The sequence below is a fragment of the Epinephelus fuscoguttatus genome, linkage group LG11 (genome assembly GCF_011397635.1).
Source record: "Epinephelus fuscoguttatus linkage group LG11, E.fuscoguttatus.final_Chr_v1".
In the NCBI taxonomy this organism is placed as follows: domain Eukaryota; kingdom Metazoa; phylum Chordata; class Actinopteri; order Perciformes; family Serranidae; genus Epinephelus; species Epinephelus fuscoguttatus.
In genome coordinates this window covers 16,407,325-16,434,611 of record NC_064762.1, presented here as the reverse complement: position 1 = coordinate 16,434,611, position 27,287 = coordinate 16,407,325, and the positions used below count along the sequence as shown (strand labels likewise).

The following is a 27,287-nucleotide window of genomic DNA, read 5'->3' as shown; positions in this document are numbered from 1 at the left end:
ACAGCCCTGCTAGCCTGTGTGTCTACTGGACAAGATGCAGCTGTCATTGAGAGGAGCAGCATGTTGCCAAGGACAAAATGTGATGTGTGTGTGTGTGTGTGTGTGTGTGTGTGTGTGTGTGTGTGTGTGTGTGTGTGTGTGTGTGTGTGCGCAGTCAGTTTCATTTTCAATTCTGTTCACTGTAACATTAGCAGGGTGTTTTTCTGTTACTCTCCAGGCTGCTGTAGCTTAAAAACATCTTAATAATACATTAAAAAAAATTCCCCAATGCTTAGAGCAGGCGGGCCGCCTGGCTTGCAGTGCAGTGCTGAAAACTGTGTAATAACAATCGATGCAGCGGTAGACCAGCAGCTCTCATGTTCAGCAAGGCAAAATTTAGGGATGCACGATGTTGGATTTTGATATGCAGTATAACAATTCATTTGGCCGATAAGAGATACTGATCCATATGTTACGGAAGATTAGGCAACCTCTGACTGAATATACCTCTTTATCTTGCTTGTAACCCAGATTATCTTTATTTTTTATATATATTTTCATTTATGTAGACTTACTTATGTAACACCCTGGTTTAAGACCATGTTTTTGTGTTTGCTTTGTGTAGTACTATTATTTCATTGTCTGATTTATAAGCATTTAGACAGAATGTTTCCTTTCAAAATTTGAAAAATTGGTGGTTTAAGAACTTTGTAAAACAGATGTATAAAGTCATTTTTAAGGCACAGTCGAAGACCTGCAGCGGTCGATACATGTTGGCTCCTTTAGTGATTTAGCCACCAACATTAACGCTTTTTCGTACTTCCTTCCTGGTTTTATATATATATATATATATATATTTCTATATATTTGTGGAGTGCTTTCCTGTGTATCCTGTTACCTGTTCTCTGTGAGCGCAAGGTTTTGATCTGCGCTTGATTATACAGAGCAACCAGTCGTCTCTTTATCTAAAAAATATATATATGTATATTTGGCTGTGTTCATTTTATAAAGCTTTGATACAGATGCTTCCACCCTGTATTTAATCCCTTTTAACTCTGACCTCACATAACCTCGGTACTTGCTCACAGGATAGCTCACACATCATTTTCTTACAGTGCACCTTTATAATCTGCAAAAGACCTTAACCCTGGACACTCTGCCACCCGTATGGCTGTTTAAATGCCTTATTTCAGATCTTGTTTTGAGGGTAAATGCTTTCTACTTTTAGCGATCATGTAGCTTATTGTTGTTTTGTATGGTTTGGTTTAATTTCTGTTTTAATTGATATGCATGATGGTTCTACGTGTGCTTACATGCCCGGCATCACTGAAAATGGGGGTCTCTCTCAATTGATTCCCTACGTCTTAAAGGTTTAAATGTATAAATGAATTTTAAAGCCAACATCGGCCGATACAGATGACGTTCTTATGTTAATTGTCTTTGTCAGTGGAGTCTGGCTTTGAAGAGAGTATAGTTACAGTAGGTGTCAATTTCAGTTCAGTTCAGGAGTTTGAGGACTGATGTTTTGATCGAGTTTTGCTGTTTTAAATGAGGTTATGGAAGACTTTGTTCAGTTTTTAGATTCTCCATTTACTGTCAAGACATGCGAGAAACATTTTTTAACAAATTAAATATAATTGATTACCACAGTTTATATACAAATTGTCATTTCGGTGGTGAAGTATTCCTTTTATGGCTGAGTAATTGCAGCAGAAGACTTGTGAACACCAAAAGCACAGGTGATAACTACCCCTGGACTTTTCACTGTGTTCAGTCAATACAGTCGTTCTGTCTCAATGGTCACATCCTACTGCACGGAGGGTCTTGGATATGAGAGGAGAAGGGAAGCATTGAGGTGTCAATAGTGTGATTATGGCTGGGAGGAGCTTGTATTGATCCCTGTCTGACAGCCAGATGGACACAGCGTCACGGAGCAGGTGACTCTGCTGAAGTGTTGGTGGAGGGAACATATTGTAAATACTGAGTGTTTCTGTACCCTTGAGGACGAGCACTCGACGTGCCGAGGCGTTGAAGAGGCAGCGAGGAGGTGCGGGTAATGTTGAGAGGTTTCAGTGGTGGGTTACGAAGTCTAAGTCAGACAGTCGAGGTGGTTCAACAGTGGAGAGGTCTATTGTGGGCTGAGCCTGTGATTCAGTGTGTGTCCTAATAGGATGTCCAGAAGGAGACATAACTGATGACCCTGCGGGTGGAGGGAGGGGTAAACGATGGTCTCTGGAGCTTTCCAGATGACAGACGAGTGTGGCTGCCATGGCAACGGCACTAATGAGGCTGTGATTTGGGGTGCTGGGTTGGCAGATGGCTGTGAATCACTCACGCACACACACATGCACACACAGAGATGACACAGAAACCCACTCTTTAAATATCACCTTGTTTTTATTACACAGACATACACAAGAGCGTTAGCAGCTCCACTCCCACTACGTCTTCTGTCCTCCCTCGTCTTTTCACACGCTCTCTGCGATTGAGACGTTTTCCTGTCATGACACAAGCCCGGACCCCAAGTGCTCGATCACGGCCGGGCGGGAGCTGGGAGACACACTTTGGTCACAGGTGATTAAACCACAGGGTGTTATGGCTGTTAGGAGGTTATCAAGTCTCACGCCTGTCGCCTCAGTTTATGACTCTTAAGAGACCACATTTACTCAGCTGCGAGCACCAGCGTGCGCTTTGCATGACTCGAGATTAAGGGCAGTAGAAGGCTTTAGCATAAATATTGACATTATTGCATTTCCGTTACTCTGAAGCACCTTTTAAAAAAGAAAGAGATGGCCTGGTGGGGTCAGCTCAGTAAATGTGGCCCTCCTAACCCTTCCCCGTGCCTCCATCACCTCACTGGTTGACTCCGATCGTGACACCTGTTGCAGCCCTGCTATGTGAAAATAAATAATCTACAAAAAAGGAAACCACTCCCTTCCAGCAAACACAGGGCTCTACACATGTACAGTCTGAAAATAAGTCCAAATGTTACTTAAAACTCCTTTTTCTCTATGTATTTACATACAGAATCATATAAAACTGCAAAAGGATAAACTTAGCAGAAAGGTCAACGGCGTTATAGAAATCATTTAAGCCCTAAAAGCTTCTAGCAGGTCTCGGCAAACTTAGTGACGACTGTGTGTCAGACACTCTCAGACTGTGTTCACTTCCAGATTAACGGCCAGCAGTTAATGTTCAAGCTCTTTGGTAACCAACATGTTCGCTAGTAGACCCGGACTGTAAATAAGCTCTTATTCTTTCTGTCTTTACATTTATAGATTCATACTTAACTCCCAAACACAAGTCATGACATCACCTGTTTATTAAAACAATCTTTAAAACATAGTTTTTAAGTCACAAACAAAGAAAAAGACCTATGCACAGTGCAAAATCTACAAACTAAAATTCAATTAATAAAGGTTTTATGAGCCTTTTTTATAGAGTAAATTTGCTGTTTTGGTTGAGTCTTTTTACACTCAGTTGTTTATTTCCTGCCCGTCACTAGGTGACAGCACTGAGCCCTCTGCACTTCCTGTGGACCATTGAACATACCAGCTCTGCAAACTAAACCTCTGACCAAAGAGCAGAAAGCAAAACCTGGCGGTAACCGTAGCTGAAGTTGTACCGTGGAGCTGTCTGTTGTACCACGTCTTCCTCGGGTTCTTTCCACAACGGTACAGGCTGTTTGAAGCCGACGCTTGCAAACCGTGGTGCTCTCGAACACTTTCCAGAGCCAACAGAAGAGAAGCCGAGAAGATTCACAAGGCGAGCGTCCGTCCGGCCAGCACGCCTCTACATTCCACTCTTTTCAACTGCCTAGCTACGTAGCACCACAGCAGCAAAGTTACAACTTGTGACTTTTCAAATCCTTCAATTCACCTTTAGTTTTCCACCTGAACGTTGTCCTTCAAAGAAACTAGAAGATTCCAGCGTGTTAAGGACGATAAAAGAAAACAGCAAAACAAATGGAAAACAAACTAAGAACACAAAGGGTGAGTCACCAAACGAAGGACAGAGTGAAAATCATGAAAAGCTGCAGCAGAACCAGTTCTCCACTTCAGACTAAGTCCAGCCCGGTCCATGACGGGGCGACCTCTGACTTCACAACAGGACCCGACATGTCCAGTCCCTCAGAGGCAGCACCGAGGGGGTGGGGCTCAGGAAGGTGTCTCTATCGGCTCCTTTTCCTGCCCCCTACCTGGTTATGACGAGTGAGTTCAGCTCCCTGTATCTAAGGGGCGGTCGTTGCTGTTTAACTTCTGCTCTCTTCAGATAAAGTGCCATTGGAGTTATTGAGTACAGGAAGAGTCTGAGCCGTGGGTCCGGTCGGACTCTCTGCAGTGTCCCCGTACTCGCTCTCAGCCAGCTCCCCCTCACGCTCACAGATTACAGTCATTGGGCTGCTGAGGATTCGGCTGCGTGCGTTGTACTTGCTGCTGGCAGCAGATGGTGGTGTACGTGAGCGCCCGTACTTAAACCCGCTCATTGAAAAGGAGGATGAAGTCGGCGAGGACAGAGCCAAGGCCTCGTAGCGGCTCCACTCATCTGTTGCCCTCTTACCACGGCCGGGGGAGGTGCAGGGGCTGTGTGGCGCCGACAGTGAGGAGGGTGAAGCAGCAGGGGAGTCCAACGCCGACTCGGAGTGCGTTCTCTGGAAGCGAGGGTCCGTGGAGCGAAGCATCTCAGTGGCCGACATCCTGAAGCTGGTCTCTGAGCGGCTGCCCTTCTTCAGGAGAAGGGCCTTGAAGGTGTCGCTGCTGGTGGAGGACTTGCGGAGGTTGCGCTGGATAGAGCCTGCCTGGCGGGGCAAGGAGGACACCGTTCCTGGGGAACCACCTGTGGGGGTGATGGGCGGAGAGTGTGGTTGGCTCGTAGCCCGGGACTTGTCCTCCTCAGACTCCTTGCGACCCAGGACCTTGCGCTTTGACCTAGGAAAGGATGTGGATAACTGGATTAATGACATGCTCGTGGTTATTCTGCAGAGTCAATGAAAGCAAGCAGGATTAATGAATTTGTAAAAAGTGGAATAATTTAAAGGCGATTAAATGCTGGAAGAGCAAGAAGAAGAAATGCAAGAGATGGGGGCAGTTTTGTCAGGAAACAATCCTCCAATCTAATCATTCAAATTGAGGCTGCAGCATGCAGGGTTTCATATAACTGAGCATGAAGCAGCCTTTGGTCGTCTGCCCGACCCAGCTCTGAGAGCGTTTCCATGTTGTTGTAGCTAAAAAAAAAAGAAAAAAAAAGACTGCACTTAAAATACTTGGCCTGCACGCCTCAAATCTTTGTCCCAAATTTGCCATATGTCAGCACTGCCCCCAGCAATCAAGCGTCACAGCACGCATCTTAAAAAAAGTAAAACAATGAGGAGCACTGAGTGGCATGGATGCTCAAAAAAAGGAAAAGGAAGGCAATTAGAAGGACAGTTACACATTTTCGTTAAGGAAATCCAATGAGTTTTTACAAGTAAAGCTGCAGACGCTGCAACTCTGCAGGAAAGCTCAGACGTGGCACAATGAAATTAATCAAAAACACAAACTGGGAAAAGTGCCCAAAGCAGTTTTAATCACACAAGGACGATTCAGCCTCCGCTCAGCAGGGGGTATTAGAGTGGTTGACTGCGCCACTCAGCCTACACTGTCTATAACTCCTGCACCAAAGCATAGCAATAAAGCTGCAACTGGCAGAATACAGGGGATTAGGGCTAGCAGGGAAACAGCCTTATTAATCTGTGGTCCGGGGGGTTGCACTGCGGGATTACTGTTGCTAATCCAAAGGTAGCATCACCGTGATGGCAGCAACAAGGCTTGCTAATTACAGGGAAGGGGCTACCTGCCACTTCGCACCTCTCTAGAAAGGATGCACCCACCCACTGCGTGCCCCCTCTGCACAAGGAGGGAGAGAGGAGGAGAGGGGAGACAGAGATGATTAAAGGCATGAGAAATACAGATTGTGTGATAAGGGGGAGCCATTTGATGCTAAAGGCAGCAGTGGAGGGCGCACTGAGACAAAATTCTTAATCCTCAGATTAGATCTACAGAAAGAAATTCCTCCAAAACAGATAAAATAACCTGTCTAGAATATACTTGTGAAGGTCAAATGAGAGGAGAGCTAGAGGGTGTGAATGGTTAAGGAGGGAATCTGCTGTCTGTTTCAGAACGATTGCAAAATATGTGTCTGTGCCCTAAATTCAACCTCCATCTAGCGTCGTCCCCCTGCGAGCTCCCTCGCCACATTAGCCCATCAGCATTACATAACACTTCCCTCACACACATTCACACGTGCGTACACTCACACACCTGAACTCAGTCAGCCAGGACGGCTCCACACTGAACTCACGGTTAGTTAAATTCACAAATATACGGCCGCACAGGAGAGCCAATCTCATTTATAGACGTAAACAAGGCTGCAATTTAAGAGGCATCTCGGAGCACAGGATCGATATTTTTTTTTCTTTTCTCTCTCTCTCTTGGCTGTATTACATTTGGTTTGGAGGTTCTCCCTCCAGACAGGTTGTATTTTATGCTGTGGCTGTAAAGGCATTTCATTCAGGGTTTTCATCACTTCTTTTGCAGTGAGAGAGGGAGAGAAGACAGTGAATTTGGAGGTGAAATGACAGAGTGGAAAACAAAGGTACTGGACAGGTGAGAAGGGGAAAGGAAATGTATCAGAGGGGTGAAGAAGGGACACTTAGCTAGACGATGAGACAGTCACCATCAAGAACACGAGGTATATATAATTTTTAAGGCGTACATTTTGAAGTACAACATATAAATTTATCTTGATGCTTTAAAATATAATCTTAAAATTTCTCAAATTGATTTTAATTTAATGATAGATATAATGTAAAACTTTTTGCATATTAAAGGAGCAGTGTGTAGGATTTAGTGGCATCTAGTAGTAAGATCCAGATGTTTAGGAGGGTTTTACCAGGAGCTGAATTATCCACAGAGGTCTCCTCCTCTCCAAACAAACGAATCTGATGATTTAAACTGGTAAAAGCGCTGACTAAAGCAGTTTTACATAAAAAAAACCCCCAAAAACAAACAGTTTTTCCCAAGCTGCTCTTCACGGAGGCTGACGTGAAAGCACGAATAGCCCCATCTAGAGCCAGTGTTTGAATGTCAATTCTCGGCTACTGTAGAAACATGGCGGTGCAACATGGCTGACTCCACAGACGAGAACCCACTTCCTATGTAGGTATAAACATCTAATTCTAACGAAAACATGCGATTCTTAGATTCAGGATATTACGATAATGAAAACACTTCCATTTCTACCAGTATGTCCCCCTAAATCCTACACACTGGACCTTTAACTTAATAAGTTGTTCATGTGATTGTGTGAGCTGAATTCATTATTCCCTGCGACTGTTGATTCCTCTCATTCTGACAGCACCGCCAGGAGTCTGTCATCACTTCCCACTTATCAAAAAAAATCTGTAAAACGTTTCTATATGCTCCATACTGAGGAGGTGCAACAGAGAAGCAGAGCAGTAAAGTGAGTGGTAAACAAACACAGTTCCAGTGTGAGGTTTGCGCATACATGCTTACACAATCCTCACGTCCAATTAAACTGCACAATAAATCGCACTTGCCCACGTGACGTGTGCGCCATAAATACATTGACAATCTGTCGCCGGCAGAAATAAAATCCCGTGAAATGAAATCCTGTGATGCTCAAGAGAACTCCAACTGCCGCTGCACGTGACCGTGAAACACAAACTGGCGGGCTGCATGAGAAATTTATGTGCGTGCTGCCTTTGAAGCACGTATGCAATCTATGTCAGAGCGGAGTGTGTACAAGAAAGAGGGGAAGATAGAAACAGAGAGAGGAAGAAAGACAAATCTCTCCGGTGGCCTCTAACCTAGATTAGGACCCGAGGGTGTCGAGTAGTTAAATAATGGATGAAGCAGACGCCTTTTTTCTCCTGCTGAGAATGAGCAACGCTAATGTGACTTCACTAGCACAGATGCCTCGACAAACATGTGACTACTGACTCATTTTGCTTCTTGAATCAGTCAGTGACCAGGAACAGAGAAAGCCACTCTGGGCTGAGAGACTCCAGAGACCTGCTATTTGACAGATGTGCACACTTGCAGATGGGACGGCGCTGGGTAAAGTTATGACTGAGAGGTGGAGGGCAGAGGAAGAGGAGGAGGAGGAGGAGGAGGAGGGGGATAGAAATGGAAAGAGAGAAATCATAGGTTGATGGGGGAGAGGGAGATCAGGGTGATGTGGTTTATGAAGGGATGAGAGAGAGGGGATGAGATGCTGACAGAAAGAGGGGGAAGGTAGAAACAAACAAAAACAGAGTGGGATAAATTATATATCAGGAGTAGAAGCAGGTCAGGAGAGAAGAAGTTGGAGTAGATGAAGAAGTGACAGGAGGCGTTGAAGAGAGAGATGCATTGTTGTACCTGTGAATGGCGGCAAAAAGGTCCTCAGTGGTTCGGGGCCGCGAAGGAGTTGGGGTCACCATTTTCTCCTCGGAGGCCCCGTTGGCTGACGGGGCCAGAGACGATTCAGCCGTACTGGAGTAGAACACCTCACCTGAGAAACATACACATGGTTACAACAGCGTTAATGCACATACTTGAGGTTTACTCAGCACAGCACACACTCATGAATCCACCATCCTGTCGCATTAACCTGGCTGCCTATGAAATCTGAAGTGGTACGGAGGAGGTGTCGGACTGTCTTCTTACATTCTCTTTCTGTCTCTGGATGTCTTCTCTTTTCTTCTCCTCTAGTTCAGCCTCTTGCCGCCTCCTCCTTCCCTCAACCTCCGTGCTCACGTCTGCGCTTCGACTGCCTGAGCCGCTGCAGGCAGTCTCACTTTACGCTCTCCCCATCCTCCCCAGATCTGTTCCCCTCCCCTCCGATACGATGGAGCCCCTCCCCCCTCTCCCTACAACCACGAAAAGCATCTCCCCTGGGACATTTGCCCCCTCCCTTACCTCACAGAGAGAAGAAGGGATAGATAGATAGGGAGCAGGACAGAAAGGGAGAGAAGGAGGGGGTGAGTAGGACAGAGAGAGGATGAGAGATTAACAGGAAAGAAGAGAGAGGCAAAAATGGATATTTGGAAATAAGGATGGATGGTAGAGAGAAGTCGAGTAGACAGTGGAGGCTGAGGTGTGTAGAGTTTTGGGGGGGGCAGAGAGAAAAAGAGCAATGCGGGAAAAACGAAGGGACAGTGGCCACAAGAGATCTCTGCATTGGAAATGTGGAAGAGAGAGAGAGAGGATGAAATTCAGGAGGCTGCAGCAGTGCTGTCCCAGTGATAAGCTGTCTATCCTGCGCTAGTTTCACAGTTTTCAAACCTTTAAAAGCTTTCGGTTTCAAGTTTGGATCCTTTGCTTTCGCGGGGCAAAGTGAATTTCACGGCTGCCTGAGGAGCTGGACGCACAGCCAGCAGGCAGCAGCATCACTGTTAACCATATAGGATGATGGTAATGAGCTTCACTAATCAGTAAATGACTGAAACCATTTTAAATTAGTCTTCTAACTTCTATTTGATGATTAAAAAACATGATTAAATAAAAATCAGACTCACCACTGTCCTCCTCCTTGGAGCTGATGGATCCAGTCGTGCTACTTGCTCCATCTCCCTCCTCATCTTCCTCGTCATGAGCCTCTCCATTGGTGCACACTCCATGGTGTGGACTTGTCTCCTGGCTGACAGACTCGTCCTGGGTCACCGTGGATGTTTCACAGCTCTCTTCCTCTTCCTCCTGTTGCTCACTTTTACTCTCTTTCTCTTCTTTCTTCACTTGTTTTAGCGGTGCATCTACTTGATCCTCTGCTTGTGACAGGCTGGTTGTATCATCCTGCTGAGGTGGAACCTGTTCACTGATTGGTTGAGGGCTAAATGGTGGGAGAAAAGAGATTTGGGGTTTCTTCGAGACTGCGGGGGGCTTCTGTTTGACAGGAGAGCTCTGGGAGCTCTGTGGGGGACTCGGGAATGACTCCTGCCCTTCAGCTATTTCTTTTCCATTTAAAAGAAAGTGATCTTCAGCTTTCCCGTTTATGACAGCACTATCTAGCTTGTCATCTGTGATACTGCAGTCGAAAGACAACTCTTCTAAGAGCTTTGACACAGGCGATGGTGAGGAGTTACGTGAATCTTCTTCTGGGGAGCAGTTTGACAGGTGCGTCACAGTGGGATGCTCCAGGCTCTGGGGCTTCAGACCCTGAAGGAGGTCTACCCCTGTGTCCTGAGCTTTGGTGTCGTTGTCTGATTGGCCGTTAATCTCCTTTTCTGGCCGTTTAACAGAGCGAAGCTGAACACTTTGCAGCGCAAACGGGGTGATGAGGGGTTTAGGTGATTTTGTGGGGCTGTTGGGAAGAGCTGGTTTGGGAGCATCTTTCACTGGCTTCACAAAAGATGGGGAGGAGGATGGTGGGACAAAAGCAGGCAGTGGAGGAGGTGGAGGTGGAGGGGGCCCCATAGAGGGGACGGGAGGGGGAGGTGGAGGGGGAGGACTGAAGCTCCCATTGAAGGATGAACTGGGGGGGATTAGCATTTCAGGGGATGGAGGAGGAGGGAATTCAGGGGAGGTGGAGCAAGCAGGGGGTGGGATGAGAGTTGGACCCTGTGGAGTGGTTGGTAACGGGGGAGCTGGTGGAGGAGTGCCTGCACTGGAGCATGGCAGCAGAGGGGGAGGGAAGGGTGGAGGTGGGCTGAGAGGGGTGGTAGGAGCTGAGGAGGAGAGGGGCAAGGGTGGGGGTGGTGGAGGAGGAGGCCCGGAGCTTTTAAGTGAGTCTGAGGTGTTGGAGGAAAGGGAGGTGGACGAGGAGGACATGGATACAGAGGAGAGGAGAGAGGACTTTCTCTCGGGCACTTTGGGCTTGGGCCGGCTGCCTGAGGGTGACATGGACCTGACGAATGAGGGCACTGGCGTTCCAGCTGTGGGGGTGTTGGACTGACTGGAGTATCCGCTGGATGGTGAGGTCAGCCTGTGCACCCTGTCCGGTGAGGAGGTGGACATTTTGGGCTTCACTGCCACCCCCTCCTCCTGACCTGGAGCTCCAGGGGCCTGGCTGTTGTTGAGAATCTCACTTCCATTCTGAAGCTCTCCTGGGTGAGCACCAGCCGACATGTTATCTGTGGCATGGACCGGAGGGGACTGTGCCCTCTGGTCTCCGTGGTTACGAGGGTAGTCCATATAGTAGCCCCAGGAATCAGCATAGTCCGAGCGCAAGCTGCTGGTGTCGCTGTGAGCGGGCGTCACATGACATAGCGAGTATACGTTAGACACACCGCCACAGTTGGCGTTAGCTGCTAGTGATGCTGCAGAACTACCTGCACTGACGCTACTCTGACTGCGTGGCCGTAGCACCCACGGGTCATCATAGTCGCTGCTTGGGCTGTGAGAGGGTGAAGAAGGTGAAGCTCCTTTTCCTTTCCCTCCTCTCAGCCCCATCTGTAGGCTTTGCTGCAAGCTGGCAATTAGAGTCTCATTAAGCATGGCTCCGTTTGGCTCATTAGCACCGCTGATGGCGCTAACGCCTCCAAGGGGCTTTTTTGGGCCAGACTTGCGTCTGAGAGAGTCTGTACGGGCTGGGGGCAGTGGCGGCTTCTTGGCCTTGCGGAGGGAAATGCTGCGGGACAGAGAGCGATCGCTGTACAAGCTTCCAGAGTCTTCCTGATTGGCCATCTCACGGCACTCGTACATGCTGTGCCTGGTGGCCCTTCCAGGTGCTGCGCCATGCCCGCTGCCATGGCTGCGAGAGCGCAGGCCTGAGTCCAGGTGCATGGAGGTGTAGTATCCATCGTTGTCCTGGGAATAGAGGGAGCTGGAGTCAGTAGTGGTCCTGGAGGAGAGGTCCAGGCTGCTATACAGCTGGTTTATAGGAGTGGAGCAGCTGGAGGTCAGAGTGCGGTGTGGAACCACCACATTTTCTGGCGTGTCGTAGACCCACTGCTCCTCTGGCAGACTGGATGGCGGCGTTGGGGCCAAGGTGCTGTGGCTGTGTATACTGCTGTCCGATTGCCCTGACTCGCTAGCAGGTGCTGTGATGACCAGACCGCCATCCTTTGGTGTATGAGTGGGGGTAGAAGTAGCCAAGGCTGGGCAGGTGGAGCTGTGGGAAAAGCCTGCTGGACTGGAGTCAGCGTTGATGGAGGAAGCCATACTGAGGGGTCGAGCTGTGGGGTAAGCTGAGGCTGGAGAGTGGGGGAGCTGACCCGAGGTGTTGAGGGTAATGACCTCAGTGGAGCAAGACAGGGTGGCGTTGGGGATGAGTGAGGTGGAATAGGCAGCATGTGGTGAGACCACACATGCCGGACCACCACCCCAATCACTGGCCTGTGTCCCCCTCACCTCCTGAGACTTGGGCCTTGGCAGGGTGCCTGTCCTTGGGGCGTTTCTCATGTGCACCACAGTGTCGTCAACCTGAAGCTTTCCAATCTGCCTCTGAGGTGTAGTTTGCTCCCCTGCCTTGATCGGGGTGCTGCTACAGATGGGGTCAGCACTGAGGGACACCCTGGCACCCTGTCGGGGCAGACTGTGAAAACGGGAAGGATCTCTATTGTACTGCGGCAGCATCAGGATCCCAGAGCTGTCGCTACTCGAGATGGATATACTTCCTGTTGAGGAGGAGGTGGAGAGGCCGGCCATTTGAGCCGCAATTCCCTGCCCTCTCTGAGCCCGGATTCTTCTCATGGACGGGGGAACAATTTTCACTTCTTCCGTCTGGCAGCCGGAGTCTCTAGTGTCTGAACGTCGGAGCGTTGAGTTAACACTCCCAACTCTGCCCAAGGTGGAGTACTGTCCTGGGATGAACATGGAATGCGGCCGGAGCTCTCCGCCGTGTCCTTTTGCTGCTGTCAAGGCAAGAAAGAAAATAAGACAAACATGATCAATCTCTCTTGTTTTTTTTCTGTCTCCACAACGCTTCTGTAACTACTTCAGCCACAATGCCGTCTGCTTTTCTGGCTTGACTGTTCGGTAAACTGTGGTCACATGGACGCTAATTAATTAGATTTGCTGTAACCCTCTCATGCGTTAATAACTTCTGGTTTTCTTCATTAAGGAGGAAAGGATATGAGGGGAAGACAGACAGAGAGATTCCCTACTATGCTTCCTCTCCTATTCTGGCTCTGGCTCAGTCCGACAGAAAAGCGAATAATACCCCAAGGTCCAGGACAGGCAGCTGGTCAGGTACGAGCCAGCCAACAACACATACATGGAGACAAACACACACAGTGTTGACACGGTCATGCACTGTCATACAGGACAGAACATACAGAATATGCAGGTAGACACAGAGACAAGGACACACAGAAACGCAGACATCACAAAGACACACACACACACACTGAACATACCAGCTAGTAAACAAACAAATTGAAGAATGAGTTGTAAAACGGGAGAGGATGTCTAGTGTGTCTCCCATCTGTGGTCCCTCTCCTGTTGATGCTCGTATCCCAAAACATACACACACTCTTGCGTCCTTTCTTCTCTCTCTCCCCCCCTCGTCTCGCTCTCTCTCTAAACCACACATACACTCTCTTCCTCCTTTGCTAAAAGCTGGAGTGACAGCTTGGCTGCTGCTGCTGCTGCGATAGATTAAGCTGCAGGTCTACTTCGCAGGCAGCTCTTGTGCAGGGGAGAGGGAGGGATGAAGCACTGGGACAATTACCCCGGCCCAGTAATCATGACATTCAGAGGCTGTCGTCAGCTGGTCACTAACCAGACTTTAAAACCCCCTTTCCTATCAGCCTCGGTGATCTTATCGCACAGAGAAATGAAATTCTCCTTAAACGCTGCTGCTGTCCCACAGCTCAGAGATGTGTAAATAAACATCAGCCATGCGGTGCCGTCAGCACAGCGTCAGCTTAGTAAGCTTAGTGCTCGCTTAACACCCAGCTCAGCTGAGTAACTAAGGGCAGAGGACCTCCAAACTTCATATTTGTTATTTATCCCTCATCTGTTTGGAGGGTTTGAGGATCATATGTTCTGAAAAGCACATTGTGGGGCCTTTTTAGGTGTCCCTGATCAGGGGCCCATTCTCTCATGATCAGTACATGTTGGTAAGTAAGACACACATGCTAAGATTATCAGTATGGATTAACGCACAGACACACAATTAACACACACAAGTCACAGAAAAGGGACCGCAGAAAGTTAAGCTGAAAGATTATGGCACAATGAGAATGGCAAACGCTGCACTTAGCTTCTCCTGTGTGACATGATGCTCCAACAGGCAGAGTATAAAATGAGATTATCTGAGTGCAAAAGTTTCAAGAGGAGGAAAAATGGCTAAATGAAAACCACAAAACTACTGAAAAAGGATTTCACAACTGGTTCCTGCTGGTGCAGAGAAACAGGGTGGAGGAGAGCAAATGAGGACACTTGGTATGAAGAACTGAAACAGGGACAGATTGAACATCTGCAGGGCCTTGATCCAACACTGTGGACTTGCATGTGTCTCAGTATGACAGAACAATACTGGTGAGTCCTAGTATTGTTAGTCCTTTTTCACTTCATGTACACAGTAATGGATTTATGCGTAACTCTATGAGAATGAAGTTATAGGATGTAGTGACAGCAGGAGGGATGCTCGTCCATAGTGTTGGATCAGGTCAGTGGACAGTAGAGAGCAACATATTGGCCCACAGCGTTCCATACCTAGCTCGTGGTTGAAGTTGTCAGGCAGCCCTGATATAGTCTTTCTGCGTTTGACCTTCTTGGGACGGCGGGACACGGTGTCAGTGTTAATGAGGGAGCGCCGGATGCTCGCCTGTCGGTCAAACACTGCCCCTGGTAGCCGGGAGGGCGAGAGCAAGGCAGGCGGACACACAGGCAAACAGCAGTTGGTTAGTTGTTAGGCACAAACTCAACAACATGCAGAAGGTTGTTTTTTCTTTTTAATTATTATCAAGTTGAACATGCAACATCAACAGGGCAAGAAACTGTAAGTGTCAGGTCAGCCAAATTATGAAAAACATTTCCTCGTCTCCCTTGGGTGGGATCTATTTTGCCATACAGATAGTTTTTGTTTTACTTGCCCAGGTGTTAAGATATCAGTCCTTTACTTGGCCCGACTCCACCCCAATAAAACGTAGGTGATTGGAAACCTGTTTGTGTTTGTTTGCCCAAAGTACTGAAAAAATCAGCAACATCTTTGACTGAAAAAGTAGCTCTGGTACAGGACATGCTGTGAATGGTTTTCCGAATGCAACAGTAGTTCACTGAGAATTAACTATAGGAAATTTATAGCTCAGTGATACCTGATTTACAGCCCTGCGCTCGGGTGCTGGGTGTTTCGCCAAGTATTTTAAATTCCAATGAAAATAAATTGATTTACACTGGGATTTTTTCTGCATTTTGAATGTAAATACGGTGCTAGAGTGTATGAAAAATGTCAAAATAGAGTTTGTATCTAGAAAAACAGTGCCAGGGTGGCTCCCCAGACCCCTGACAGAGGTCCGAGCTAAGCACCCCTGCGTACACCTGACCTGTGCTGGGCTGCTGCCATTGGATTTGCATCTGTGCAAAAATGAGTGAGGACAGCAAGTGTTGAAAGGTTAAAAGTAGTCCTTGGGCAAAGCATACTGGGTATCCCTACTAAAGACTAGGGATGCCCGCGATTAGTCGTCTGAGTTAAACATCAGTCCCCTCGCTAGTCGGCACCATATTAGTCGGTTAACCAATTAGTGTTTTATTCATGTACAAGGCTGCTTAACTGTCATGCGGCCGCCCGCCACTAGTGGGTGCTACAGAGCTGTCAGACAGCAGTCGCCCTCACTGCAGTAATGCTTGTCCTCTCGCAAAACCAGTGCGATTTGGCAGCACTTTGATCTAGAAAATGAAAACAAGGTAGCATGTAGGCTGTGCCAGAAAAAACTGAGCTCGACTGGAGCAATGTGCAACCACATTCAGCATGTGCATCTGGATGTTAACCTGCACAGAGCAACGGTTGCTGCTGCTAGCGGTGCTAGCCAAGTTGACATCGTTCACCCGGATACGCTGTGATCCCACCCGGTCTGAGAAGGTAACGCAGCTCATCACGACAATGACCTTGCAAGATATGCTCCCACTTAACTTTGTTGAAGGTAAAAGCTTCAGGAAGTTAATGGTATATGTTGAGCCTGAATACACCGTGACAGGACCTTCTTCTTCTTCTTTTTTTTTTTTTTTTAAGATTCATCGACTAGTCTTAATTAAAATTTTCATTAAGTCAACAGGGAAACTAGTCGCCAGGAACGTCCCTACTATAGACCAACCCACACATGTTTTTAAGGCAGTTCAATGCCATGCGCGTACAATAAAATTCCATTAACCTAAATTTATTGGAGTGGAGGTAGAAATCTAAATATCTGAATATGGGCAAATAAAAACAAAAGTATCTGTACTGCATTAAACCACTAGAGGAAAGCGACAAAATGTTTTTCTGTAATTTGGGCGAGCTGACCCTTTAACTTTATCATCCACCAGCCAAAGTCCCTAAAAATTCAGTCTTAATCAGCCATTTTCACACATTTACTCATTAAAAACAGAAAATAACTGAAGCAGTGGCTGACTAAACGAGAGCTGGCAAAGAAAACTTGAAATTTTTGGCTGATGGTTTTTTTTGTTTTTTTTTTGATGTATTAAATTCCAACCCTGAATATCAGTGACTCAGGTGTAAACATACATGTAAGATATGTGAGATATAGAGTGCATGCTCTTATCACGGAAACACACATGCACAGGACAGGTAAAAGGTGAAGCATGCACACACACATCTTTCATTCTTCTCAATATCCTTCTCACTCTCTGTCCAGCTTCCCTGAAGGAAGAGCAATATCTTACTAGGACCTGCCCTTCTTTCTGCTGTTTGGCTAGCTGGTGACAGCCTGCAGGCGTTAGGGAAATAGAAATTGATATGAGGGCAGATAGTGTCCATCATATCCCCCCTCAAAGTGACAGTAAAGTCCCTGATCTCTCTCTGTCTGTATGTGTCTGTATGTGTGTGTGTGTTTCCCCTCTCTTTCTCAGTAATGTAAAGCGACAGGAGATGCAGTCAACAGTGATTTGTGTCGAGTGGGACCACATTAAGCACTCATTAGTGTCTGAAAGACGGCAGGATCGCAGTTATATTGGCTGTGACAACAGCAAAAATCAGATGTTGACACTGAGGCATGATTTTTGAGTCTTTGTGCATCTCTTTTACGCCTCATAAAAATATCCAGCTGATGTGAGATGAGTGAAACATCATACAAACAATATACTATTAATCAGAACTGGCAGAATAAGATGTTATATATGTATGTGTGTGGCACTGAGAAATGTGACATGCTAACTAGGGAATTGTATCAACACGTTTTGCTGTGTTCATCTGTCAAATGCCCTGTGATCTGACACACAAAGTCGGTGAAAAGCCTTGACCCTCGGATAAGCTGTCAAACGATTGTCACACCCAGACGCTCGCTCACACACGCATAAAGGAAGGTGAAGGTCAGTCTGCAAGAAGCATGATGGGGGGGGGAATATACACAGAGGTACAGGAGGAGAGGCAAACATCCATGACTGACACATACAGTTTCTTCCTCTGTGGATGACTGGATACAGTAATTGATTAGTTTATATCCACTCAGCCACAGAGGGTTGATTAAAGAACAGTCTGACATTTGCTTTTTTTTTTTTGCTGCTTATGTAAGAGTTAGATGAGAAGACCAATAAAATTATATGACATGTTAATAAGGCAGTTTTTAAGGCTACTCCACTGGCTGCAAAAGGGCGTCTGATTGTGTGTAAGTCAAAGAGAAAATGACCCTATTTCTGACTTGATTTATTACCTCAGTAAAAATTTTCCTAATGAGTTTATGAGCTCAATCACTCATGTCAAGTCTTCCTCAAATGCAGATGTTAGTGAGTTTGTTCTGTTAAGTGGAAAGGGGGCTTTAGTTTAAAACAGACAATAAAGCAGGGTATGCTTTAGGGCGTGACTACCTCGTGATTGACAAGTTGCTACCACAGCAACCTGTCAGTCATGATAGCAGCTTAGCAATGCGTATTAATGGCACTGCGTATATTTAAACAGCCGTGAACTTGTTTTGGGTGTGTTGGAAGCAAACTTTGTTAGCCTTGCACAGTGTAGCCAAGAGCCAGAAGCAGTCAAGTTGCAGGTAGAGGTGGATAGCGTCCTTGGGTTCTCAGTCAGATCCACCCCTTGCTTCTCCACAGCTCCACCTTCTAGTCCCAATAGGGACTATTAAACTCACACATGAACTTGATATTGATCTTCTCATCTAACTCTGTAAAATAGTAGTCACGCTTAAATGTCAGAAAATTCCTTTGAGACAAACAAAATGTGATTGATGGTGAGAGTATAATGTTACAGACACCAGGGACGAATGAGACCAGATCAAACTCAAAGTGGTTTGATCGTGTGGAACTAGAGGACCAGGAGATTTGTTGTCCACTACCAACACCGATGGGAACAGGTCGCTACTCACTAGTGATTGAGAGATGGACTAAGTTGTTGAATGATGAAGGTTTGCTAAGACGTCCTACCTGTGACGTTGATGGGAACTATGGCTGTGGGCACGGCCTGAGCCGCCAGCCTCATCTTCTCCTCCGGGGTGGGGAGGGGTGTGTTCTTGTTCCATACAACCTGCCCATCCACCTCATACCCCTCCCCTCCCTGCGGGGTCTGGGGCCTCATGGAGAGCTGGGATTTCTCGTCCTCCGCTGATGAAGCCGTGGACTAGATGAGAAAAAGGAAAAGGGGGTTAACAGGATGAAGTGAGGAGAAAGGGAGTGACAGAGGTGAGGGAGATGAAACATGATGTGGGGTAATGAAAGGCAATGGAAAACAAATATTTGTGATGGAGTGATGGATGAAGAAAAATGTCAAGAGTGGGAATAGAATATTATAGAACAGAACAGAGCCTAATTGTCCCAAACTGTAACTGACAGACTGCACGGACTTTACTGGCACACACAAACAGACTTTAATATATTACATCACTGTGACCTTTAGAGGCTTGTGGTGCTGTAAACATGTTTCACGATCAATCAAACCCAAATGGAAACACACAAACACACACTCTTGCACACACTAACATCTATCAGTGTAAACCGACAGAGCGTTTTAAAAGATGTCAGGATAAAAGCAAGAGTGCAACGGCGAGGAGAAAGACAGAGAATCACTCATGCATTAAACTGTGTTGTTCACACACTAACAGTTCTCAATCCTGGGGTACGATTTACTGCGCAGAGGCAACAGACAGCAGCTCTTTACTGCAGCGGCCAGGCTTGAAATTGAGCTGTTAGTCAACAGAAAACCAGCTATTTTTTCCAGTTTGCTGTCGATGTCAGTGTCCACTGGAGATTTTGAAATTGTTGTTTTGAATCACGAGCAAACACAGGTAGAAATTCAAAGCAGTGAGCTCTTCTGATTATATCGACTCCAGGGACAAAAATCATTAGTCACCACTTTCACTGCACCACCCAAATTTTGCCTGGCTGCATCTGCAACAGTATAAGCCTTGCCACCATGGCAAAAAAAAAATCCTCTGTGTGGTTTTGTTGGTCAGAGATTGAAAATTGCAGGAATAAAGTTGTCCAGAATCTGCCACATACATCCAGCAATCATTTCCTGTGTCCATTATGGTTCCTCCTCTCTAACATCAGACTGGCTAGGAAAGATAGCTATTAGAGCTTTCACACAAACCCTGCATGGTCGGATGGATAAATGGGGGAGGCAACGGAGGGGAGGGAGTTTGGTGGCAGGCATGGCGTGGTACTTTGCATTGTGGCTCAACCTGCAGCTTCGTTTCTCCTTTAGAAGCTGCTGTCAGGCAAAGTTAGGCTCACTGGCCTCAGGACAACAGGAAGTGACGGCGGAGAGTAAAAAGACAGGTCACGAGAGATGGGAGAAAGACAACAGTGTGTTATGAAGGTCAAGGGTCGGGGCAGGCATGAAACGAGGGGCTCTGTGGGAGACAAAGGAGACCCTGATAATAACAGTTAAAGACCCTCTGGGGACCCCGCATATCATAGCGTGTGTGAGAAATAAAAATGCAGAGAGGAAAGCAGAGGCAGCAGATTAGACTGTCTAACCATTTACACTTCACTTCACACTAATGGTCTGTCAGCAAAAAGAGTGATAATAATAGTTTTTGTCTCTGTTTTTGTTTTGTTTTTATCTCTGTCTTCTCATCTCTGCCTCTTTATCTCCCTCCATCTATCACCCTTCTGTGAAATTACAATGGTGTGACATGAGACGAACGACAGCCCCACCAAGTGTAGAGGAAAAACAAGTGTAATGGGAAAACAACAAAAGCTTGTAAGTGTTTATTCTCTCCGTACATCTGGGTCTGACTGTGGTGTTATGACAGACCAGAGAAGGAGACACGATTAAAACAGGGAGTTGAACATTCAGTTTAACTTTTCATGATGCCTGCTGACAGTCATGATGAAACGTGAGTGTTAGCTTAGTGCTGGTTCTCTATGGCATCATTAATCCTGATAGACTACCACCAAATCTGATGTCACTGATTAGCACAATGAGGAAGTGCAGAACTTTTTTATTAAGCTAGACTTATGGCTACTTGTGTTTCAGGTTATTTCTGTGTAAGTCGAGTAAATTTAAAGATGTTAATTCTCTTTGTAGAAAATAAATTAGAAAGTTAAGTCAGGGAGGGAGGCAGAGAAGCAACTCCTGTTCACTGAGACAAACATGCATTCTCATTTCTGGCCACTAGAGGGCAGACTGACACTATTTAAATCACAAGAGGTGAGTTGCCATGCTCCACTTACAGCTCTTGCATGCACACATGTAACTGCACTTGTATGTACTCAACTTTGAGTGACCGTTACACTTAGTGTGTCTATTTGTGAGTGTGTGTACCTTCTTGTCATTGTCATCCTCCTCCTCATCCTGCAGGCTGCTGGTGGACTGTAAGGGGTCAGAAAAGGTGGGACCCTGAGAGTAGTACTGAGAGCTCCGGAAACCATCTTTCCTCAACTTGTCACATTCTGCAGGACAAATTGAAAAAGACAGACGTGTTATAGACACAAACAAATATATTTAGATATTGCATAAGAACAAGAAACGTTCTTGTACGCATGATAAAAGATCTTGCACCTATTAAAAAAACTAGAAATGCATGACTTTAGATCCTTTAAACATCCCATATTGGTTACACTGTTCCAACAGGAAGAGAGCAACTTCTAGCCGGTCAGACTGGACTTTCGGCCTGATCAGCATGAACAACCTGACATGGCTGCACAGTGCTGACATAAGCATATTAACACCATCCACATTAAATGTTCCCAGTGCCTCATATTGAGATGGAAGAGCAGGTTAAATGTTTCATTGTCTAATCTCGTAGCCTAGGTTAGCGACAACTGACGCTAGGATTTCTCATAACTTTGAAATCCTAGTCTCGTAATTATGAGATCTTGTAATCACGAGATTAGGTGTCTAATCTTTTCTTTTGTGAGTTTCTTTTGTGTCCCTCGGGAATTGTTTGAACTTTTTCTGTAGGAACCAGATACTAACGGTTATCACAAGTTTCTATTTGAGACCTCTCTCCCTTTTCTGAGTGTGATACAGGTCGCATCTTTTGCCAATGTTAGATACGTTTATGTACCACAAGTCTGACTTTTATCAATTTAACTTTGACTTACTACATATTGATCTATTGGGAATACTTTGTGTGTATTCTACAAGCTAATTTGTGCATACAGCATACAAATATGTCACACTATAGCAGGAGGGATGTGTGAAATATCTATAGGACACAAGCACACATGCGAAGCTGTGTAACACTCAAATGTGTCTGTGTGTCAGTCACATGACTGCAGTCCCTGTCGGACGCTGCCAAGCGTTGCTCACACCTCCTCTTGTCACCACCTGCTGCGACGGGGTTGTGATGTATGTGTGCGAGTGTGTGTGTACACCGATGTGTGATAGGCACAGAGTTTATAAATGAATGTGTGTGTGTTAGTAGAGGAGGGGGGTATCAGTTTCAGTCTGTCACACACAGATGGCAGAACTGTCCCCCTCTCTCCTCCATCCCCCCTCTTTCTCTGAGGGGGCGTTTAGCACGTCGTCTTCCTCCTTTTCCCTCTGCAAATATCTACCAGAGCATCCTTTGTCTGGTCTTGTAAGTATAGTTAGTTATATTTACGTAGTGCTGCTACAGCTAAAACACACACCCGAGGGTTTTGTGTTTGCTTGCCTGAAGGATAAAGAAATCCCAACTGTTTGATGGCACACTGTACACATTTGTGTTTCAATAACTTGATGTATCGTATCAAATGACAAGTACATGAGTCGTATTTGTCTTTTGTGCACGTTATCCCTGATCCATACAACTGTAAAAAACCTCACTGCTCTTTTATCTTGCATCTTTGGGAATTATTAAGTGTGTGATGCTCAATCAAAATCCCTTTTGGTGCCTGACACACATGTTCCAAAGCACATGCACATCACTCCCAGCCTGGCACCTCAGAGATGCTGCCTTTGATCCCTTTCATGTGTTGTCTATCTCCGTGGCTAATTACAGCCCGTCTCTGTGGAGAGACACGCTGGTGCATGTATAATACTGTCAGCTAATGGATCCTAATGGGGTTGGCAAAGGTAGCAACTGTAACAACACGCTGATGTGGTAGTGGTGTGGAAGAAGGGATTCAGAGAGCATGATGATAATGAGGATGATGACGGGGAGTGGAGCTGGGGCGATGATTGGTGTTGCGTGATTGGGGAAGGTTGATAAAATAAGTAAGTCTTGATGAGCTGCTTGTTGCTAGGCAGATTTGAAGGGAGGGGACTGGTAAGTGACAATAGAGAAGACAAGCACAATGACTGAAGGATACAGAGGACAAATACAATATAATAATATGAACAGGGTGTGTCTGTATATATTTTACGGTGGCATGTTAATCAAATTTGCAAATAGTAATCAACCTGAGCAGTGTTGTGCCGATTTAGGGCAACAGAAAGAGACCAAAAGACACATAAAGGACAGTCAGGCAGTGTAATGTAATACGTGGAAAACTACACGTATTCTGAGCCTGCGTAAGGTGCAATAATTATATTTTCAAATGTGATTTGACCCTGGTTAGATGTCTACCACTTAGGACCCGGTGACCTTCACTGTGACCTCTTTGGTGCTTCAAGCCAACATTGTATAGGTAGTTATGAACCTGCGATGACTGGTGTTTGTTGGCCATTTGAGGGCAGCAGAAACAAGTTGTGTCTGAGTTGAAATGGCAAATTTTCTGGCAAACAGTTGCTAATATATCTCTTAATTAAGACACAATATTATCAATCATTTGGAGTCATACTTTAAGACACCTGAATAATGTAAGTCCAATATTCTCTGTCTTTTGGCTCCGTTTAGCTATACGCTCCACTTTGTTCATCAGCTCGTTGCTAACTTTGTCTGCTCTTTGGTGTTAAGCTGGTAGTATACAGTTGGATTTTAGAGCTTGTAAGTTTTAAAACAGCTGTCTCCTGCTGCCAAAAACAACACTATGAGAGCAATAAGAGTTGACCAAAATAATAAGTTGCTGGCGGACAGCTGAAAGTTACTTTAAGCTCTGTAAAGCCAAGGGGAGCTGATTCAGAAAGATCCATCACTCCGAATGACTTTAAAGTTATTCAGGTTAATTGTCAACACAACATGTGAAGCTGATTATGATGATGATAAGAATGGATGATGATTATGGGCAACGTGGAGCTTGAAAGCAATATTTTTTTTTAATTAAATTGACCCGAGCTTTTACATAAACACTGTAAACAAACTAGGGCAGAAGACATGTCTTTGGTCAGCCTGTTAGAGGAGCAAGACTCAGGACATGGATCTGCCCTGAATGAGTTTTCTAACCGGTGTGACGCATCATATCTCAATCTGAATACACCCAATTCCAAAGAGCTGATCTTTAATTTTAGGTGTGACCCCTCTCCACCCACTCTAGCTAAGATCAGAGGGCATGAGATCGAGGTGGTGACAGAGTACCTGGCGCTTATTGTAGACCACAAGCTTTTCTTGGATCAATGTGCTGATGGGATTTTCAAAAAATGCCAATGCTGCATGTATTATCTTAGAAAACTCAACCTCTTTAATACTGATTATAAAGTAAAGTATTTCATTAAGAGCATCCTTTGTCAGTGTAACAAACTAGGAAAACATTTCAACAACTGTAGAAAGGGGGTGCAGCAGTCTGATGCTACCGTCTACTTTCAGTTGAATTCCAGTTTTAATTGTGTTTACATTATGTTTACTGTGCTGAACCACAAATTGCCCCTTGGAGGACATTAAAGTCTTCTAAGTCTCGTCCCCTTTGTTATCACTGAATGACATCATTCATGAAACTAATGCATAATTCTTGGGATATTATTGACAACAACACGACATATGACTTGTTACGTAACTACGACCTGTCTGCACGTTTTCTGCCTGCGAAAGCCTCTGCGCTAAACACAAGCTGAAACACACGTGAGTGTATGAAAGGAAAGAATAGATACACATGGCCACCTGATTGGTTATCGATTATTTGGCATTGCAGAGCAGAAAGCAGACTCGTGCAGCTTGTTGTGCTCACGCTGATGGCACTGGATTTAGTGACTGGCTGCATGTGCATGAGGGGTTGAGCCTGGTATTACGTCCTGATATAACCTCAAATACATAAAATACCTTGTAAAACATACAGTTAATACTATTACACATGTAAATTATGGGTGTTTAATTGCTACAGATTAGGTGAATTGTTGTATTTGGACACAATGCCTTAAAAAAACTGAAACTGATGACTGTAGTTACTTAAGGCTGGGCTGTAGCTGGGTGTGTAACCTCTGCTCTCAACTTCCCGGGGGTTGACAAAGTATTAAAGAGCTAAAACACACAAACAGGCAGCACAGGTGCTCTCACTGGACACCTGTTGTCTTTCAGTTAGGACCCCTGGGGCTGGGTGGTGATGACAGGACAGTGACAGGATAAAGGGGGGCTGAATTAATCCCACCTCCCATGTGGTGTCTGTGCATTCGCGTACCTAGCAACATCAATATTGCAGGAAGTAATGCGCAACAGCAACAGCACAAGGGTCAGACAATGGGGAAGACAAAAACAGCTTGCAGTGTGTGTGTGTGTGTGTGTGTGTGTGTTTTACAGCAGGTGACTAACGCTTGACACACCGTAAGCATCACGTTACAACCGGCCTCTCCCCCATTTATCTCTCTTTCTCCTTTTATCAGTGTCTTTTTTATCTGCGAGCACACAAGGCCGCCCTCATGTGTAAACAACAGGCCTTTACTGTAACACACCCACCCGTGTACACACACATACGCACACATGTACACACATCCAAGCCTTTTCTCACACCTCCCTCTCAAACTCTTATCTAAGAGAAATGAGTGGACAGCTTTCCCAGAAACTCTAAGCGAAACTGGGGCCAGCATTTACCGCTATGCCCACTTCCTGTTCGGGGAATGTTGTGAGAATATTAAGAAGTCGTCACTCTGTTGTGACTCCGCTCCCTGTGTTTGTTTGACAACAAGGATGTGTCTGATTTTATCTAAGTTTACTGGACAAACAGGAATGTGAGGATCTCACACTGACGTGTTGTTGGTTAAACTTTAGACTAAACACAAATTACAGGTTTGGACAATTTTACAATGTCGTTAACGAACACAGCTGATCTTTGCCTTGATGACAAATGTGATGACATCCAGCAACATTTCCTCCAGTGAGATTTGTGTGTATATTTTGCTAGACTTTGGTGATTTGGATGTAAATTATTTATTGGAGATAGTTAAAGGTATTAACTTAGAAATTTATTTGAACTATAATCATTTACATTAGAGCCAAAGAAATTAGTTGATTACTTTTTTTACAGTTATTTTCACAGAAAATTGATGTGCAACAGGTTTGTTAATCGCTTGATGGTTGTTGTGTCTTTTTGAGGAAAAATTACAAAAAAGTCTCTGGTTCCACCTTTCAAATGTGCAGATTGTTTTCTGTTTTAAACGATTCAGACAAAACAAGTCACCTCGACAGGTCAAGGAAGATGCAATGTTTCAACTGGTGGCTGTGGCACAAGAGGTACAGCGGTCGGCCACTAGTCAGAGGTTTGGTAGTTTGATCCCTGGCCCCCTGTAGTCTACATGTCAAAGTGTCCTTAGGCAAGATAATGAATCCAAAACTGCTCCCAGTTGCTGTACCATTGGTGTGTGTGAGATGTTTAAGTGTGGCACCTTCCATGGTAGCTTTGGCCATCAGTGTATGAATGGTGCTTGTGTTGAAAAGCACTTTGAATGGTCACTTGACCTAGCACTATATAAATGCAGTCCAATCCATGTATGATTTATTCATTGTCAAAGAATACTGCAACACTGGACTCCCTTACCATACCTGAGAATTTTCACAACACCCATCCTCCCTTGTTTCAGCAGGTTGAGACTAAAACATAGATTAAGATTCCTAAAATAACTGTTGCTTGAAGGTTGTTGTTTTTTAAACTATATGTGGCTTGTGACTTGTCAAATTGCTCAAGTGGCTCATGAATTTCAAACAGGATGACTGTGGAAGTTAAGTCTCCCTTCATAAGAAGTTAATTTTATCCATGTTTTAAAAATGTCAACATGAAACAACGGCGACAGGCGGTAATCAGGTTCTTTACATAAGCTGTAAATTGACTCCTCTAACCCTGGTCCTGCTTGTGATCACATTGGATTTCGTCAAACTCCCTAAAGTAGCCCAGTTTAAATGGTCCTTACCTCGCAGGGCGGTCTTGAGATTGACTTTGGCCTGACGGTGGAGGTCTTCTACGCAGGGCGGCCTGCTGCCTGGTAGGAAGACGTTCTCCTGCTGGTGCCACGGAGCTGTGTAATGAACCGTCCACTTGCTCTCCTCATCCAGATTAGACACCGCTGCAGAAATACACAGATAGGAGAAGAAAATTAAGTTTCTCTTCAGTTATATTTCCAGTGGTAATCACCCTAGTGGATCTCTGAGGAATCTTTTAAAACGCCCTCTTTACATTATAATTTTCAAGCCTTTGAAAACATTAAAATACAGACTAGATAATGTCCTGTACAAGCAGTAGCAGCTACTGGACGGATTTGTTTATATTTGGTGTAGAAAAGGAACGGGGAGGAAATGGAGGTGCTTTGCATCAAGGTGCCAGTCTCCACACGAACAACTTAACACCTATCTGAGACATCACACAGTAGGCCACACAAGTCAGAGGGGGGGAGGGATAAAGAGTAAGTTGGAGGGAACCCCGAACCAGATGATATCCAGCTTGGAAATTCAAACAGGCTACTGAAAACTTACGAAAGCTACAGTAAATTTTACCCTT

At 45.5% G+C, this 27,287-nt stretch overlaps 1 protein-coding gene across 11 annotated transcripts in view; it reads right to left on the bottom strand.

The window, feature by feature from the left end:
- Positions 1–1,647: 1,647 nt before the first annotated feature.
- nhsl1b (NHS-like 1b) overlaps positions 1,648–27,287 on the bottom strand; it is a 140,205-nt gene continuing 114,565 nt past the window's right edge. For 3 of the 11 annotated variants that reach the window (XM_049590899.1, XM_049590902.1, XM_049590905.1), the window contains exons 2-9: positions 26,704–26,856; positions 20,830–20,957; positions 18,489–18,681; positions 14,619–14,750; positions 9,539–12,811; positions 8,400–8,532; positions 5,826–5,864; positions 1,648–4,907 (exon numbers count right to left, since the gene is read on the bottom strand). In XM_049590899.1, the coding sequence (XP_049446856.1) occupies positions 4,232–4,907; positions 5,826–5,864; positions 8,400–8,532; positions 9,539–12,811; positions 14,619–14,750; positions 18,489–18,681; positions 20,830–20,957; positions 26,704–26,856 (4,727 nt within the window). In that variant the 3' untranslated portion in view covers positions 1,648–4,231. The remainder of the gene's footprint in view (positions 4,908–5,825; positions 5,865–8,399; positions 8,533–9,538; positions 12,812–14,618; positions 14,751–18,488; positions 18,682–20,829; positions 20,958–26,703; positions 26,857–27,287) is intronic. The other 8 variants (XM_049590900.1, XM_049590906.1, XM_049590907.1 and 5 more) reach the window with 7 other exon arrangements.